At 36.6% G+C, this 17233-nt stretch overlaps 1 protein-coding gene across 6 annotated transcripts; it reads left to right on the top strand.

Moving 5' to 3' along the window:
- The first annotated feature begins 3519 nt into the window (after positions 1 to 3519).
- On the top strand, positions 3520 to 11397 carry LOC309479458 (uncharacterized protein). Of its 6 annotated transcripts, none has more exons than XM_082143616.1 (14): positions 3520 to 3723; positions 4391 to 4471; positions 4666 to 5057; positions 5323 to 5424; positions 5623 to 5855; positions 5981 to 6159; positions 6277 to 6370; positions 6532 to 6691; positions 6791 to 6910; positions 6996 to 7087; positions 7214 to 7328; positions 7545 to 7721; positions 7866 to 10169; positions 11137 to 11397. In XM_082143616.1, the coding sequence occupies exons 9-13, from the start codon at positions 6796 to 6798 to the stop codon at positions 8069 to 8071; spliced, it is 705 nt and encodes a 234-aa protein (XP_081999742.1). In that variant the 5' UTR covers positions 3520 to 3723; positions 4391 to 4471; positions 4666 to 5057; positions 5323 to 5424; positions 5623 to 5855; positions 5981 to 6159; positions 6277 to 6370; positions 6532 to 6691; positions 6791 to 6795; the 3' UTR covers positions 8072 to 10169; positions 11137 to 11397. The 6 variants fall into 6 exon arrangements, with proteins under 6 accessions (XP_081999742.1, XP_081999743.1, XP_081999741.1 ...); XM_082143617.1 differs by having other exon boundaries at positions 6527 to 6691; positions 7545 to 7706; XM_082143615.1 differs by having other exon boundaries at positions 6527 to 6691.
- Positions 11398 to 17233: the final 5836 nt, after the last annotated feature.

The raw sequence follows: 17233 nt of genomic DNA, 5'->3' as shown, positions 1-17233 counted from the left end.
ACTTTCACTTACAGTGAAACTTTCACTTACTTTCACTTACAGTGAAACTTTCACTTACTTTCACTTACAGTGAAACTTTCACTTACTTTCACTTACAGTGAAACTTTCACTTACTTTCACTTACAGTGAAACTTTCACTTACAGTGAAACTTTAACTTACAGTGAAACTTTCACTTACAGTGAAACTTTCACTTACTTTCACTTACAGTGAAACTTTCACTTACTTTCACTTACAGTGAAACTTTCACTTACAGTGAAACTTTCACTTACTTTCACTTACAGTGAAACTTTCACTTACAGTGAAACTTTCACTTACAGTGAAACTTTCACTTACTTTCACTTACAGTGAAACTTTCACTTACTTTCACTTACAGTGAAACTTTCACTTACAGTGAAACTTTCACTTACTTTCACTTACAGTGAAACTTTCACTTACAGTGAAACTTTCACTTACTTTCACTTACAGTGAAACTTTCACTTACTTTCACTTACAGTGAAACTTTCACTTACTTTCACTTACAGTGAAACTTTCACTTACAGTGAAACTTTCACTTACAGTGAAACTTTCACTTACTTTCACTTACAGTGAAACTTTCACTTACTTTCACTTACAGTGAAACTTTCACTTACTTTCACTTACAGTGAAACTTTCACTTACAGTGAAACTTTCACTTACAGTGAAACTTTCACTTACAGTGAAACTATCTAAATCAATTTGATTTAAAAATAGTATAAACCAGGTGAGTTTGCAAGTTTACCTAGCTTTACTAGCGATTAGCAAGCTAATAATATAATACACATTCATTCATGAATATGAGTGCTATTTTTTAATGTTTAATCTTCAGTGATGCTGAACTTGCTCAGCCAGCTACCCATCGAGTTGTGTGTGTGTCATCATCTTACCCATACATTGGAGTGTCCGTGCTCAACTAAGGCAGAGTTCTCAATCTATGCCGGTGAACCGAACAATGGTGTAATGATTCAGTTCGACTCCCAAAGACAAGACGATGCTCACCCGACTGGCCAATAGGAACGTGGCCCCGCCCATGACACAATTTTCACAGTGAAAGCAAAATCCTGACACGAGAGCAAGAAATTGCATCGAGAGCAAAGAAAAGCGTTTTGAGAGAAACACTTTTTTTTTTAGAGAATGTTTTCACACTGATTGAAAAAAAACTCTCAAATATATATTTTTTGCTAAGTATTTTGAGAGAGTTTTTTTTCTCAGAAATAATTTTAAAAATTTCAAATTTATAAGTTTTATGTTCTATGAGAAAATACTTTCAACTTTTTTTAGTCTCAAATATTATTATTTTTTGCTATTGGTATGAAAACTTTTTCTCTCAAATATTCTTTATCTCATGAAATGCTTTTTTGCTATCAGTGTGATAACTTTTTCTCTCAAACTTTTTTTTTTCTCTCAGATCATTTATTTTCTCGCATGTAATTAAGACACAATTCTAGCTCCATAGAGGCTACAATAAATAAAAAATGAAAAGGAATAGACTACAATAAATGATCTATGCTAGTCAAATGGCGGCCACCAGATGATCTTTATCTGGCCCTCCAACTGGTTTTTGATGTTTAAAAACCCTCGCAATCTGATATCAAAGTGCCCTCTGCGCAAAGGTTTAGCGCATCACATTCAGCGGTAAGTTTAACAACGCACATGGTGTGCAACCGCATTCAGCGGTGAGTTTAACAACGCACATTGTGGTGTGCATCGGCATTCAGCGGTGAGTTTAACAACGCTCAACTGCAGGTAAAACTGCATTCAAAGGTGAGTTTAACCAAAACAACACTCAACTTCAGGTAAAACTGCATTCAAAGGTGAGTTTAACAACGCTCGTGCAAGTAAGCAGTTTAAAGGGATAGTTCACTTTGAAATTAAATTTTGGTATGTTTTAGCTTACCTCAAGGGCATCCAAGATGTAGGTGTCTTTTTTTCCGCAGTAGTTTCAATTTTGATATTTTTAGGTCAAACCATTCTTGTCTGTCAGTCATATAATGCAGGTCTATGGTCACTGTCTCAAAGAGCATGCACAGAGTCCAAATTAAAACAATTCCCCGTCGTCCAAATTAAACTGTGACATCTACACGTTTTCCAAAGTGGACCACAAACCGCTTTTTGTGGCATTTCACGTTGCGATGTTTTGAAATGCGTATGCGGCGGCCAATCTTCCAATCGCGAGGGAACAATTTGGCATTGTAGGCATAACTAGGGATGCAATAATGCCACCAACAACAACCAAAACTAGGCTACTCATTGCATGTAAACTAATTGTAACGTTTCATTGTGAATCAAATTAAAATGTTCTTCTCTTTGCAAACGTAGGCAGAGGCATATAGTGACAGATTAATTCAATAATGTTGCAAAGATGTTGCATCAATCCATATGTTTCATTAGGCTACTAGGCTATTTGTTTTGCCTTACTCTTTATTCATTTAGGCTATTTATTCAGTTATTCATCATCTTCCGTCCTTCGCACTACTTGTGTAGCGCACGCATTCTCAGACCTATCACCTGTCACTCATCATCGTAGGGGAGGTGTTTGGAATCATTCCCGCGTTACAATCATCAGCCAATCAAGGTGGTCACTTCAGTCAAGCTCGTGCATGAGTAATGACGTCATCCATAGCAACGAAGACTCACTCTTAGTTTAGGAGTTGTCATTTTTCTTTACTAAGAGAGTCCTACTAGTGGTAAGATAAAATGCTTTGTGAATACGGCCCCTGATGAAGAACGGTGTTGCCAGATTGGTTTGTTTTACAGCCTAATTGTTTAAAATCCACGCAAAATTATATAATTAACACCCAAATAAATCTATAATTAACAATACAAATTAATTCATAACTACCACATTGTGGTTCATCACAATTTTTCAATATGAAATAAAACAATTAATATGTATAATTAATGTAATAAGTAATGCTGTCAAAACTTATTGACTGATTCATATATATATATATATATGTAGAAGTTCTGTTTTGGCTTTGTTTGGAACTTTTTTTTATTTATTTTTTTATTTTGCGAAATTGAGCAAAACTTACATTTATTAACAATTTTTGTCTAATTTTTGTCTAAAATGTAATTAACAATATTAACTTCTTGTTTATTGAACGATATAAAAGGAATATCACATACAATCTAGCCAATTCTGGCAACACAGATGAAGAGAATACTGGTGTAAAATGTTCAATTCTGTTTGTTTTTTTCTTTGGTCCCTATTTGGCAGCTACAAAAATTATTTTCAGTCTTACCCCCCACCACATACATAGACACACACACACACACACAAAGGCACTTTTAAGAGCCACGTGCCCACGTCCGTCTTGTTAATCTGTACTCATCAGTCTCTCTGTAGCTCTCTCTCTCTCTCTCTCTCTCTCTCTCTCTCTCTCTCTCTCTCTCTCTCTCTCTCTCTCTCTCTCTCTCTCTCTGTTTACATCTATATTTGTTTTATCTGTCCATCTCTTCGTTGTGAGTCTTTCTGTCTGTTTGTGTTTCTGCACAACACCTCATGATCTTGGATAACCTGGTTGATGACCAAGAACTGAAGGATGAGCTCTAAAGTCTTGATGACCTCCTTGGTGAGCTGCAAGAAGAGGAGGCAGCAGCACCAGTGAAGAGACCTGAGCCGAGGGTGGAATGGAGAAAAAGAGACATTACTGGAAATATTGTCTATGCAAGGCCAAGATCAAGCAGGAATCAGTCAAATAAGGGTCAGTATTGTTTTTCATTCACGATATTTTGAAGATCTACATTGTTTAGGCACTTATGAGTGTATCAAATCAAGGAATGTATAGCTTGATATGTCAGGGAAACAATCAAACCAGAACCAATCATTTGATTTTTTTACATAAAAAGTAGATTTATTAAAGATGTCACTAGTCTTGGATTAAGTGAAAGACACATTAAGGCTAATATTACATATTTGTGTAAAGCAGTATAAACTACAAAGTTAGCGCATAAAAAATACTTTAATTGTGGGCTGTATTTACATTGTCAGGAAATCTTGTCAATGTGGTTATAATGTCAAATGAGCTAGCCCGGTTACCATTTTACTAAATCTCTTGCAAGTTATTGGTCTTGGCAAGGGTGTGTTTAAAACAGTTTGTTATTCAGAGTGTGTTGTCAATGGCCAGCCAGCTTGTTTCTTTTTAATCTGCTTCTATATAAGCATTCCTATTTGCTGTCATCATCTGTATGACACCTTATGCAGATAACCGACAGTAATTGGACTGCCCCCATTAGGGTTTGGGAAATAAAAGTGTACTAGTATTTCTCTCTAGCTATATGTTAAACAGTGAGCTTGCACCATTTTAGGCTGGTAACCAGGCCTTGGGACAAGTTATAAATGTTGATTTGTGTTGTTTTTATCCTCTACAGCTGATCACATTCGGAAGACTGATCCTCCCTTCATTGCTCCTGACACTAACTGTGAGGTGGCCTTTATTCCAGAGACTGTTGGTATGTTCTTCATTGTGTTTCCATTAGCCCTTGTATATATATATATATCTATCTGACAGTGTAAATAAATGTTTCTATTTTATAATTTGCTAGAATACTGATCCTTTCACAGACAAATGGAGTACACTTTAATATTGTAAAAATATATACATAGAAGGAAATTATTGTTTTTGAATATTCCATACCATTTACAGAGTGTTGTCTACAAGATCTCCAGCACTCACTAAGCGAATCCTCAGGTGATGAGGCATCACCTCTTGAAACCCCAAAAGATCCTCTTCTGGCATCCTCGAACTGGAGCAAACAACAAAGTCTCTTTTCGGAGAGGTGGAGGGCAGAGAGACCCCTCCTGGTGAACACGGCTGCAGCACAAGAAAATGTGGCAACACACATCTGCCAACAGTGTGGGAGAAATCCAGCTGCTGTCCGGTGTTTGTGACTGTCGACCACGTCCCTTCCTCTGTGCTGATTGTGACGTCAGCATGCACACCAGACATGTACTTCACAAAAGAGATGCCATGACTGCTGGATTCTTCCAGCCATTGCCTCCAACAACTTTTGTGGTCAACGGCTCTTTCCCATTGTGGTAAGTTCTGGTTTGTGTGTGTACAACATATATCTCATTCTCAGAATAGTTAAGCTCATAAGCTTTACGATTTAAATTATGCCTTTTTGTCTCTTATTGTTTTATCTTGAATGTATGTGGATAATCTGTGTCAGTCAGATTTTTTAGCATATCTTGAGTACTTTTTCAGCAATATGCTTCATTGCCATTGATCTATTTTACAATCTTATATTTCTCAGTCAATACAAATTAACATAATTCAAGTGTACTGTATGATCTTTTTTAGTCCGGCTTGTACCTGTGGAGATGCCTGACAAAATCTGTGGTTGTTCACCAGAGTCATTGAGGGTTAGTCCAGGAAAGATTGTTGCTGTGGTCACAATGAATGGTAAGAATGTGAAGAACTTTATTTTGTCCTGTTTGAGAAGCATCTTTAAAATAAATATCTATCCATACGCAACTCCCTACAAGTTTGACATAGATATAAAACAAAAAAATATATGAAGTATACAAAGTAATATATAAATTGTACAAAGAACCCAAACCCTGGTTTACATTACAGTGGATGTGTTTTTGATATTTCCAGGACAACATGATCTAACCATGCCCGAGTTAATTTGTGAGGCATGCCAAGCCACTTGGACTGCTGGAGTCGATGACCTAAACAGAAGTTACTTCTGGCTTGCAACCCTTCAATTTGCCACACTTTATGCCACAGATGTCTTTTTTTCATTTGAAGAAATGAAGATGGCGGCACCAGGACTGTCCTGCCAAGCATTTTTAAGAATGCTGAATCAGCCAACTGTCCGCTTTGGTCGTGTGAGTATTGAATTTATCTATCCTGCAGTGTTGTTGATATCTTTAAGTTGTGGGTTGATAAGCTGTTTGATGCTTATGTATTTGTTGTACATTATTAGCTGTTGGTTTCCTTATTTTTTATATAGACTGGCAAGATCTCAACAGACAGTTTTCTGAAAAGTTTTTTTGAGTGGGAGGCTGTGCGATTTGAGGTGGACAACATATGCAAGGAAGAGCCCTTCAACTGTCCTGCATGCACCCCAGATATGCTTGCAGTTTCAGTTGATGGAAACCGCAAGCATTACCGTTTCAAGAATGCTGCTAGGTACTCCAAACTGTGTATCACAGTGTTTGGATGAATAAGAAAACATAGCTCTTTAATGCGAACTAAGAAATCTCAGATAATAAGTTATCATAAATTGTTTGTTTTTGTTTTTTTTAGATCTGAGGAACAGGCCATCTTTGAAGGCGTCTTCATAGCCAAGGACGAAGACGTGAAAAGATTTGTAGACCACATTCACAACACAACCAAACATGTAAAATTCTAGATGATAATTAGACTACAGCACTATAATAACCTCTTTCTGAAAAGTTTGTTTAGGAGTGTCTTATTTTCATCATCCATTTTCCATATTGTAGTCCTGCTCTGTGCCTTAAATATGAAATTTTTGCCTATCCCCTGTACCTGCAAGAAAAGCTGGCCAGTAGGCAAATTACTTTTTTTGTATGGATGTGACCTGCAAATATTGGCCCACCTCCAAAGAGTTGCAAAAAGCTGTCCAGAGCTCCAGCACCTTCTTAACATGAAGCCATTTCTTTCGGTATTTCATGCCAAAGGCCATGATTTTAAATGTGAGGTAAGGAAATGTTGCTATGTGATAGAATCACATTATCTAAACTGAACATCTGCAAACATCTTTTTTTTTTATTTTTTTAATTTTTTTATTCTTAACCAGGTAAAATGGAGTGGGGCATATCAGGATGGGGCTGGTTTAACACTAGGGGAGGAAGTGGAACAGTGCGCAATGCCTTCCTCTCTAGGATTGCAGTAACCACAAAGCATATGTCAAAAGCAGGTAAGATTACCACATACTGCACTAGTTACATCCTTACATAATAAGTAGGAGGAATATGGTAACATCATATTTTCTGTGTTTGCAGGACGCACAGACATGCTGACTCTCATGGCCATGCGCTGGAATCAGCAAAAGTTCAACAATTTGGCTATCTCACTGACCCGCCGATATCAAAAGGTAATGACATCAGTAGAATTAATTTTAGATGTTCAGTACTGCATGTTAGCAGTGTATGAAGCTGTGCATTGAACATTTGTTTTTTGTTTCTTACCACTGTTTTTTTTTTTTTGTGGTCTATTGTAGACCACAAAAGCTCTGCAAAGCCAGTTACAAAACCTAGAGTCCATGAAAGTGCAATTGACAGTGACAGCGAGCCAATTGGAAGACTGGATGAATGATGTAAAGGATTGGGCTGACGGTGAGGAAATGATTACTTGTAATACATTTAGTCACAAATAATTGTAATTGTTACTGTCTGTTGACTGCTTCTGACAAATCTGATACATAATGACACATAACCTACAATGCTTCAAATGTCATTCTGTAACCCCATACTATTTCAGAGATTCTTTGAAGGTTGATGTTTAATACAAATTATTTATTTATTTATTTATTTATCATAAATGAATTCCAGACTCTATCGATCTAAGGACAAAGAGAAAGGCGTTTGACATCATCATGTCAGTAAGGAGACTTGAGGAGGAGCAGAAGATTCTTGTTGCTGAGATGGACCACCATTGGAAATCTCTTTCAACTTGTTCCGATACCCTCAGAGAGCTGTCCTGCTTGTTTTCTAGTGAGACAATGAAAAGTATTTGTAATAAATTACATAAATATAGGGTTGCCCCGACCAAAGATTACTATTAGGGGGCAGCCCTAATAAATATACACAACAATGATGACTGTTGATAAAGTTTCTAAGGCTGGTCTTATATTCTTGTGTTCCTCTTTTAAGATTCGCAATGTGGCCTAAGTGAAGAAGGTTTGAAAGGTCTGCAGAGCATCATCCTCAGAAAGCAGCATCAAATCAGAGAAATTAAGTTGCAAGCAAGAGACTGTTACCTGCACATTTTGTCTGGAGCAGAGGATATCAACTTCTTGTACAGTGTTTCAGCTGATGAGTACGACAGTGACTATGAAATTTCTGATGATGGACTGTAATCTACAAGACAGTAACACCTTTCATACTTCTGGACAATGATCTTAACTATGAATATAAAGCATGTAATAAAATCTGCTTTTTATCACCATATAAATATAACCAAAGTGTTACCTCTTCTTTCACATACATAGTCACTTCTTTCTTCTTTCACTTCTTTCACATGCATGCATGTGCATGCATGCCTCTACAACCAGTCAGTGGTGGAAATGAATTGCATTAAAGCACTGTACTGTGTGGTACAGTAACTTTCATTAGTTGAACTGTAGGGTGCTGTATAACAATTGAAACCTGTTAAGAGACATGGAAGAAGCAGATTATACGGAAGAAAACCATAATGATGAAGAGGAATAATTTTTCCCCAACATAATATTCAATGTGCTTTCTGTGTAATCTAGTACAGGTTTCATAGTCAACTGATGTAATTTGACTAAAAACATTTCAACACTCAATTGTGTAGATTTATCAGCTGTGACCTGATTAACAGTATAATGTAACAGTTTTCTTGATTGCTAAAACACATTTCTTGAAACCATCACTCACATTCTCAAAACCTTAAACACAAAAACCAAATTTTCCAACCACAATCAGAGAACCTCTGACTCTTCTAGCAAAATCAAACAATTGCCTCAAAACCATTTTATCTGTGCTCAAAATCAAACAATGCTTTCAGATCATACACACAGTGAGTACATTTTATAAACACTACTGATCATTCGTTAGACACTACATCAAAAAATGAAAAACAGAATCCGAAACACGCAGTTACCGAAATAAAAGTATATCGTAACTAAGTAAACAAATTTTGCAATTACGTAAAAAAAAAGTATAGTAATGACAACTTACAATACTAAGGTGAATAAATTGTATACTGTATGCACTGAAAGTATAGTATTGTACTGGATATTGTATAGTATTGAATGTCTGTATATTCAGCACTTGCATACTGTGAAAATACAGTGACCCAACTGCAAAAGACAAAAAGGTTACAGTAAAAAACTCTAAATGAAAAGCGTTACAGTCACTCAGAAGAGTTGTGCAACTTCAGAATCAAGGTCAGTGAGAGAGATTTTATTCTGCTTCAGCATCATCTTCATGTTGGTCCGGCCTGATGACCTCTTCCACATCACAATGTCATCTCAGGCAAAGGGAAAATCCCTAAAGCAGATCCAGCCTTGACAACATTCTTCACACCTTGCATTTTCTCATCCTCCTCTTTGTTCACCACCTATTTCACATACTCTTCTTCCTCCTCTCCCTCTTATATTGTTTCCATCCATTGTTGGTAACATTCAGTGCAACATTTTGAGTCAATTTTGGCACGCTGAACTGACTTGTATGATGTACAGTTGGTTTGGTCTCATTATTAAAAATAAGTGTGAACAATTTTTTTGTGTTGTTGTGTGTAAACGATGACAACTGTGTTGTATAGTTGTGTTTAACTTTTGCCTGCCTGTGTTTAGTGTTTTGAAACATAAATGTGTCACAGTGCAAAATGTGTTTTAGTGAGTGAGAATGTGTTTAGAGTTTTGCAAAAAGAGTGCATGAGATTTGCAAACAGTGTTTTAACTACCTGAACTTGTTTAATGTTTTACAGAAAGAGTGATTTATTCGACAAATTAGATTAGGCTATTGAGAATTTGGGAGGTTTAGTGTTTTAGCAATTCAGAAAAGGTGTATTTTACAACATTTGTAAAATATTACTGTATTTTTGTATTCCAAGTTAATATAATCAAAACCTAACACAAGTATGATGTAAATATAGAAAAGGCGGGAAAGAAAAAGAATGTTCAGATATAAATATGACTCAATACAGTTTGTTGTCCATGATGAAGAGAGTATGTGTAGGTTTTACTGCCCTTCCTCCCCCAGGGGTCCCGTAGCACCCCTGGAAGAGCAAATAAATTCACATTCTGCAAAGTCTGCAAATGCAAAGTCTGATAAGCGTATCAAAGTGAAAATTGGTAGTACAATTATTTATGCTATGTTTAATACATAATGTTGGACAGAGATGTCTGGCATACATGGAAAGGTGTTAAAAAAGCATTTAAAAAAGTGCTCACAGTAAAATACCAAATTTCAGTCTGGCTCTCGGTCAGGGTTGGGGAGTAACGGAATACATGTAACGGCGTTATGTAATCAGAATACAAAAATCCAGTAACTGTAATCCGTTACAGTTACGTCAAAAAACATAGTAATCAGATTATAGTTACATTTTGAAAAAAGGGGGAATACTTTCAGGATTACAATGGTTTCATTTAAAACTAAATAAGTATTTTGGCATAATAACACTATATTAAGCGCTGCTTGATTGTACAGTAGTTCCTGGTTCTGTTGCCAGTAATGACTCACGTGTGCCACCCGCTGGTGCATGCGCAAATAACAGCTTTCTACAATCTCCTCAGACGCAGATTGAATCACTGCTGCTAGTAGAAACGATGCTGCCTGCGGGTAAAATCGCTTTTAATTCATGGAAATTCCGCTGCTATTTTGTAGAAATTAGGAGAGTAGTTTTTTTAGTACCCAAAATGTCCTTTCAAATCTTTTCTCACGTAACGGGATGTTCGCTGTCTAGGTAACGTAGGGGAACTCCCACTGCCAACGCCCCACGTCCAGTCAGGCAAATTAAGAAAGATCACGGCTTTAGTCAACATGTAGGCCTATTTTAAAATAAACTAATATGTAGATTGTGTAAAAAATGTAAATGTTGAGTTTTTATTTTTTTGTTAAAAATTAGTTAAAAATAAAACAATATAATCTGTAATACCATACATTAGCCACTAGATGTCTGTATAGCCCTTTACATAAATACATTTCAGGCATGTGTGTATATTTTGCAAATATTGTACACTGGACCAAATTCTTTAAAAAAATTTTTTTTATATATTTCTTCTTGCTTGACTTTATTTATATATGTGACCTTGAAGTAATCCCAAAGTAATCAGTTACATTACTTTCATATTATAGTACTTGGATTACGTTACTGAATACTTTTTTTATGAAGTAATTTGTAACTGTAACGGAATACATTTTTAAAGTAACCCTCCCAAGCCTGCTCTCGGTCCAGGTATCGAACCTGGTCCGTGTACGTTTTGATAGTTTGTTTTCCAATTTGAAATGAAATAAGCAGAAACGAGAAAACGGCCCCTTTATTCGTTTTTTCGTTTTTTCAAAAAAACGAAAAAACGAGATTTCGGCTTCAGTTTTCGTTTTTTAGTTTCACAGGCAAAAAACGAATAAATGACTTCAAAATTAGTTTTCCACATGTGGGCGGCCTGACACGCCCCCTTCCGCCGATTGGTCAAGCAAATCTGAGCATGTGACGTCATCAGTTGTCGCTCAGGTCAGGTCTGCTCAACAAAATAATAGTCCTCTACTATGGCTACAGATTCTTAAACTGTACAGGGCAGGTCCTATTGGCAGAGATGGGGGACTCGAGTCATATGACTTGACTCGAGTCAGACTTAAGTCGCAAATTTTAGGACTTGAGACTTGCTTGACAAATATTAATAAAAGACTTGACTTGACTTTGACTTGATATTCATGACTTGAGACTTGACTCGGACTTGAGGTAAATGACTCGAAATAACTTGTCTTTTTAAAAACAAATATCTGTATTTGAACGCACCGCAACAATCACGTGACGCAGCAGGAACGCGCGCTGTGTGAACAAAAGCCGTGATAATGCAGTGTCGTAGTGATGACGCTGAAGCGCGGGATCGTTCGCCAGCTTTGAAACGGTACGAAATGCGCAAGTTTATGATCGAATCAGAGAAGAAGAAAAAAATGCACAAGCGTGGTTTCGAGAGAGAGAGAGAGAGAGAGAGAGAGAGAGAGAGAAGCTCATAAGCAAACTTAAGACGCTGCTAAGACATTACATGTCTTTAGGGGTTGTGTGTGAACGCAATCTCTGATTCCGGGAAATCACTGGCACTGCCAGACTGGCAGTGTGAATGAACCTAAATCAAACGAACCCGGGTCAAATCTTGGGTCACTTTATCCGTGTATTTTCCGGAATCTCTGTGTGAAAGGGGCTTTGGTCACACACCCTGACAAAGGCTCATTAGCCACAACGCATAGTTGTGCAAGTACTTGTCACCTGATTTTAAAATATTAAAGCCATGATGAAATAAAGGCTTTCTATATATTTTTAATAATATTCGAGTGCCTTGGGTTAATGATTTTTTTAATGATCTGAATAATCCCTTACATACAAAAGCACAGAGAAAAAATATTTTCTTGAAAATGAAAATGAAAATCGGGTTAAAATATGCCATATTCCAGTTTTTCTTACCTGCATGCATCCCTTTGTACTGTCTAGTTATATGCTACCAATATAGTCTGCTATGATCCCAGGGTTGACTTGAATGTAACTGTAATTTAATAATAATTAATAATGCATTGGTAGTCTACCGTTCTCTGGGATTTGTTTTCATGATAATCGAATGTAAAGAGTTTTATCTCTAAAAACTGTTTAGCTTATAACGCTAGTATATAGGGCATAGAGTAAGTAAAAAGAAATCGCTAGTTAATACCACTAAAAGATTGTAAAAAGACACCGACACACAAAGAAAAAAAACATACAGACTTTCGAACCGAACCATGCATACACAAATACACAAAACAAAAATTCAAACTTGCAAGCACAACCATGCACACATGCAAACAAACAATACACTCTTCACTCATACACACGCACACACATTCACTCACAAATATTAATGAATCAATCACACTCAATCAAATCACCTCTCTCTCTCTCTCTCTCTCTCTCTCTCTCTCTCTCTCTCTCTCTCTCTCTCTCTCTCTCACACACACACACACACACACACACAGTCAAACACAACCATGGACATGCAAACAATACACTTTTCACACATATACACATGCACACACATTCATTCACAAATATTAATAAATCACTCACTCACACAGATTAATAATGTACAATAGTCAATCCACCTGATTGACAGGTGTAAGTTTTGTGTCAATTCAATTATTACTGTTTTTTTCTTGTTATTCTTTTGTTAAAAAGGAAAGATCTAACTTGTTGGGATGTGTTCATGTTCCATAAAGGGGATGCCAGTTTGAAGAATGCCATTTGGTGGCATAGGAACCATTATACTTGAATTGTGAATTGTTTAATACCTTTTAATGGTCTTCTGCAATGTTTGAGGCATATTTATTTTTCATGCTTTAATGTTGGCCTATTTTCAGTTACATTAACATTTTAGGCTATGTAGTTTGAAATTTTGAAATTTTTATTATTTTTTATTGTAGTAACCACTCAGCTGTATGTGGAAATGCATATTTAAAAAAAAATGTTGCAAATAAAACCATAGTCCACAGCTTATGTAGTTTTAACTTATTTTAATATATAAATTCAGTGAAATCATCAAACGTTTGTATGACTTGCCAGTGACTTGTGACCCAAGCTACGACTTGACTTGACTTGCTTGACATAAAGCAGTGACTTGACTTGACTTGCTTTTCACAAAATTGACTCGGACTTGCTTGAGACTTGAAGGTTAAGACTTGAGACTTGCTTGTGACTTGCACATGTGTGACTTACTCCCACCTCTGCCTATTGGGCTTTCTTCTGTGCAACTTTACACGTTTCACAGAAATATTGACATCAGAAATATTAATTATTAGTCTGCCACCAGCCTGTTTTATTTAGCTGTGCGGAGTTAAATCTGCTGACAGCGCCGAGCGGGAGACGCTCACTGACCAATGTTCAGTCAGCAGTCAGAACTTTTCTGTTAGACGCTCCGTTTTGCCACGGGATGGTGATTGCAAATACTGTAATGCCAATCGGCTGAGGGTGGGTACCAATGATGGTGAAATACATTTTTACTGAAGCTGTAATCATAGCCGCGACCCGCGAGAATGAGACAGATGATTGACAGGACGATAGCGGAGGCAATTAAAGGCGCAAGATAACTTCTGTTAACAAAAACATAAATAAAAAAAAATGTTTAATATAAGTGACTTTGTCTTTGTTTTATTGTTTTTGTTGGTTTTAATCAAATCATTGTGAACCACAAACTGAGCCTTCGTTTTAAAGGGCAATTTCCAAATATGTTATTTATTTGTTATAATATGGGTATTTTATAATACAGCATAAATAAAAACAAACACACGTAATATGTATGCCTATAGGCAAAACACCACAGTTTTTTGGTTTTGTTTGTGTGAACTTTTATCCCCAACCATATTTCTTCATGGGCTCCATGCCAGGGGTCACGCTCAGCCAGGGGCGTAGCCATCATTTCAAAAGTGAGGGGGACAGAATGTCAAGTGTAATACCAGTTTTTTTCAGACTTTTGTTGACAGGTTTCTTAATATGCTATTTATTTTTAAAGCAATAAAACAGAAAGAAAGAACGATGTTCATTACTTTATATTGCACATGCAGGGTTTTTCCTGGCTCAAAACTAGGCGGAAGTGGTAAAATCATGTCATGCATTTTAATAATAAGATAATGAAATTTGTATTTTTCATAGACCATCATATAGCCTATACTGTGTTTGTGGGTGGAGCTCGGTACCCCTAGGGGGGTCGGGGGGCATGCCCCCCTGGAAGAAAATGTGTACATTTTAAAGATAAATGCATTAATCTGGTGCACTTTGAGTCACCCGAATCTGCTGTTAAAAATAAATAATCCACCCGCCAACCGCCCAAACCTATGATATTTGATCATCACATTACAATTAATCAAACTACAATTATTACATCACTGTTGGAAAACATTTTTTATCAGAATAAGTTTTTTACCTTTATAAAGGGCATTTTTTCCTTAATTTTATTAAATGTAGCCTATGCTCCATCTTTCATTTCAAATTGAAACTTTGTTACCGTCAGTGTATTATTATCAACTATAGGCTATCAATCGCCACTTAACATTAAATTAAATCAGAATCATCCTTGCATTATCTGTGATTCCCTATTTATTATTAATATTATTTATTATCTATCTATCTATTAATCTATCTATCTATCTATCTATCTATCTATCTATCTATCTATCTATCTATCTATCTGCCTGTCTGTCTTACTAAACTAAAACTTTCCAATTGAAAACCTTCAAACTTCAAGCTTTTAAAACTACTTCAAACTTTCTGGTTAGGCTTTTTCAAGAGAACTTAAATTTTGTCATCATGTAGGCTACACATGTTACAACGCTGCCTGATTCAAGCAGGCTGTTAATGCATGAAAATACAAATTCAGTATTAGGCTAACAATCACCATGTTTATTCTAATTTGAAGGGCTTTGATAACATCTGTGAAAATAAAAGACATTACGAATAAAAAAAGATTGAAAATAAACGCACGTTTGTGCGGGTAGTGAATATTTTCAATTTACAACGAAACTTGTTAATTATTCAACAAGAGAAATAGGCAGAGTTATTCATCATTGTGCAACACAATTCAGATACCACATGACAACTTACTTACAGCGCTTGACTTTTTCGTGAAAAAGGATCGAGTTAAGACTGAAGAGTTTGTTGTCGTTTTGAACTCACTGCAACCTCTATGAAAAAAAATGGATTGGGCGCGGGTGCGAGCATGGGCGTGTCGTGATGCACGAGTGACTGATTACCATGGAAACGTGAAAGTCACGTATGTAGATAGACTTGACTCTTTGGATTTTAAATCTCGATGTAGGCTATGCACACCCGCGAAAACCGGGTGTGGTGGACACACTTGCCCTATGAAAAAGTGCGGGGGACGAATTTACATTTTATAAAAAGTGGGACGTCCCCCGCGTCCCCCGCGTAATCTACGCCCATGCGCTCAGCACCCCTACTTCCCATGGTACTAACTGTAATTATGCTGACCCAGTTTATATGTAAAATCTTTGGTATATGTAATATCTAAAAACACTTTACAGTGTGATGGAAAGCGTGTTGTATATCACCACAGATTTATTGACACCCTTCTATCTGTGTTGTATACTGTAATAGACAATTGTCCTGCAGAATGATGAGGTTTTTTGTAAGAAAAACATTGCAAGCAAATGTTGAATTGTTGTTTGAAATATAAATCAACAACGTAAGAGGCTTTAGGCTGTCTGATTAACTCTGTATGAACAAACTCCCAGCTTTGCAGTATAGGTGGCACAGAGGCATCTGACCCTGCATTTAGATGTACATTACACTGTACAATTACATTGTCTAATGCAGCTCAAAGGAGGCACTGTGAATTTGCATAGCAATTTCATTCTAAGAGGCTATTAAATGTGAAGTGACAACATGAAACACTACTTTCAATATATAAAAAAACACCAGAAGTTGGTGGCAAGTCAGCCTGATAATGATTGAATACCAATTTACTCATTTAGGCTCACAATAAGCAGATTACATAATTATACCATGATGACCATCAGAGGTCATCAGCCCATGAAGAAATATGGTTGGGGATAAAAGTTCACACAAACAAAACCAAAAAACTGTGGTGTTTTGCCTATAGGCATACATATTACGTGTGTTTGTTTTTATTTATGCTGTATTATAAAATACCCCTATTATAACAAATAAATAACATATTTGGAAATTGCCCTTTAAAACGAAGGCTCAGTTTGTGGTTCACAATGATTTGATTAAAACCAACAAAAACAATAAAACAAAGACAAAGTCACTTATATTAAACATTTTTTTTTATTCATGTTTTTGTTAACAGAAGTTATCTTGCGCCTTTAATTGCCTCCGCTATCGTCCTGTCAATCATCTGTCTCATTCTCGCGGGTCGCGGCTATGATTACAGCTTCAGTAAAAATGTATTTCACCATCATTGGTACCCACCCTCAGCCGATTGGCATTACAGTATTTGCAATCACCATCCCGTGGCAAAACGGAGCGTCTAACAGAAAAGTTCTGACTGCTGACTGAACATTGGTCAGTGAGCGTCTCCCGCTCGGCGCTGTCAGCAGATTTAACTCCGCACAGCTAAATAAAACAGGCTGGTGGCAGACTAATAATTAATATTTCTGATGTCAATATTTCTGTGAAACGTGTAAAGTTGCACAGAAGAAAGCCCAATAGGACCTGCCCTGTACAGTTTAAGAATCTGTAGCCATAGTAGAGGACTATTATTTTGTTGAGCAGACCTGACCTGAGCGACAACTGATGACGTCACATGCTCAGATTTGCTTGACCAATCGGC

The sequence above is a fragment of the Leuciscus leuciscus genome (assembly GCF_965113295.1).
Source record: "Leuciscus leuciscus genome assembly, chromosome: 17".
Lineage (NCBI taxonomy): Eukaryota > Metazoa > Chordata > Actinopteri > Cypriniformes > Leuciscidae > Leuciscus > Leuciscus leuciscus.
The sequence above is the reverse complement of the archived record's forward strand: the minus strand, read 5'-3'. Positions and strand labels throughout refer to the sequence as shown.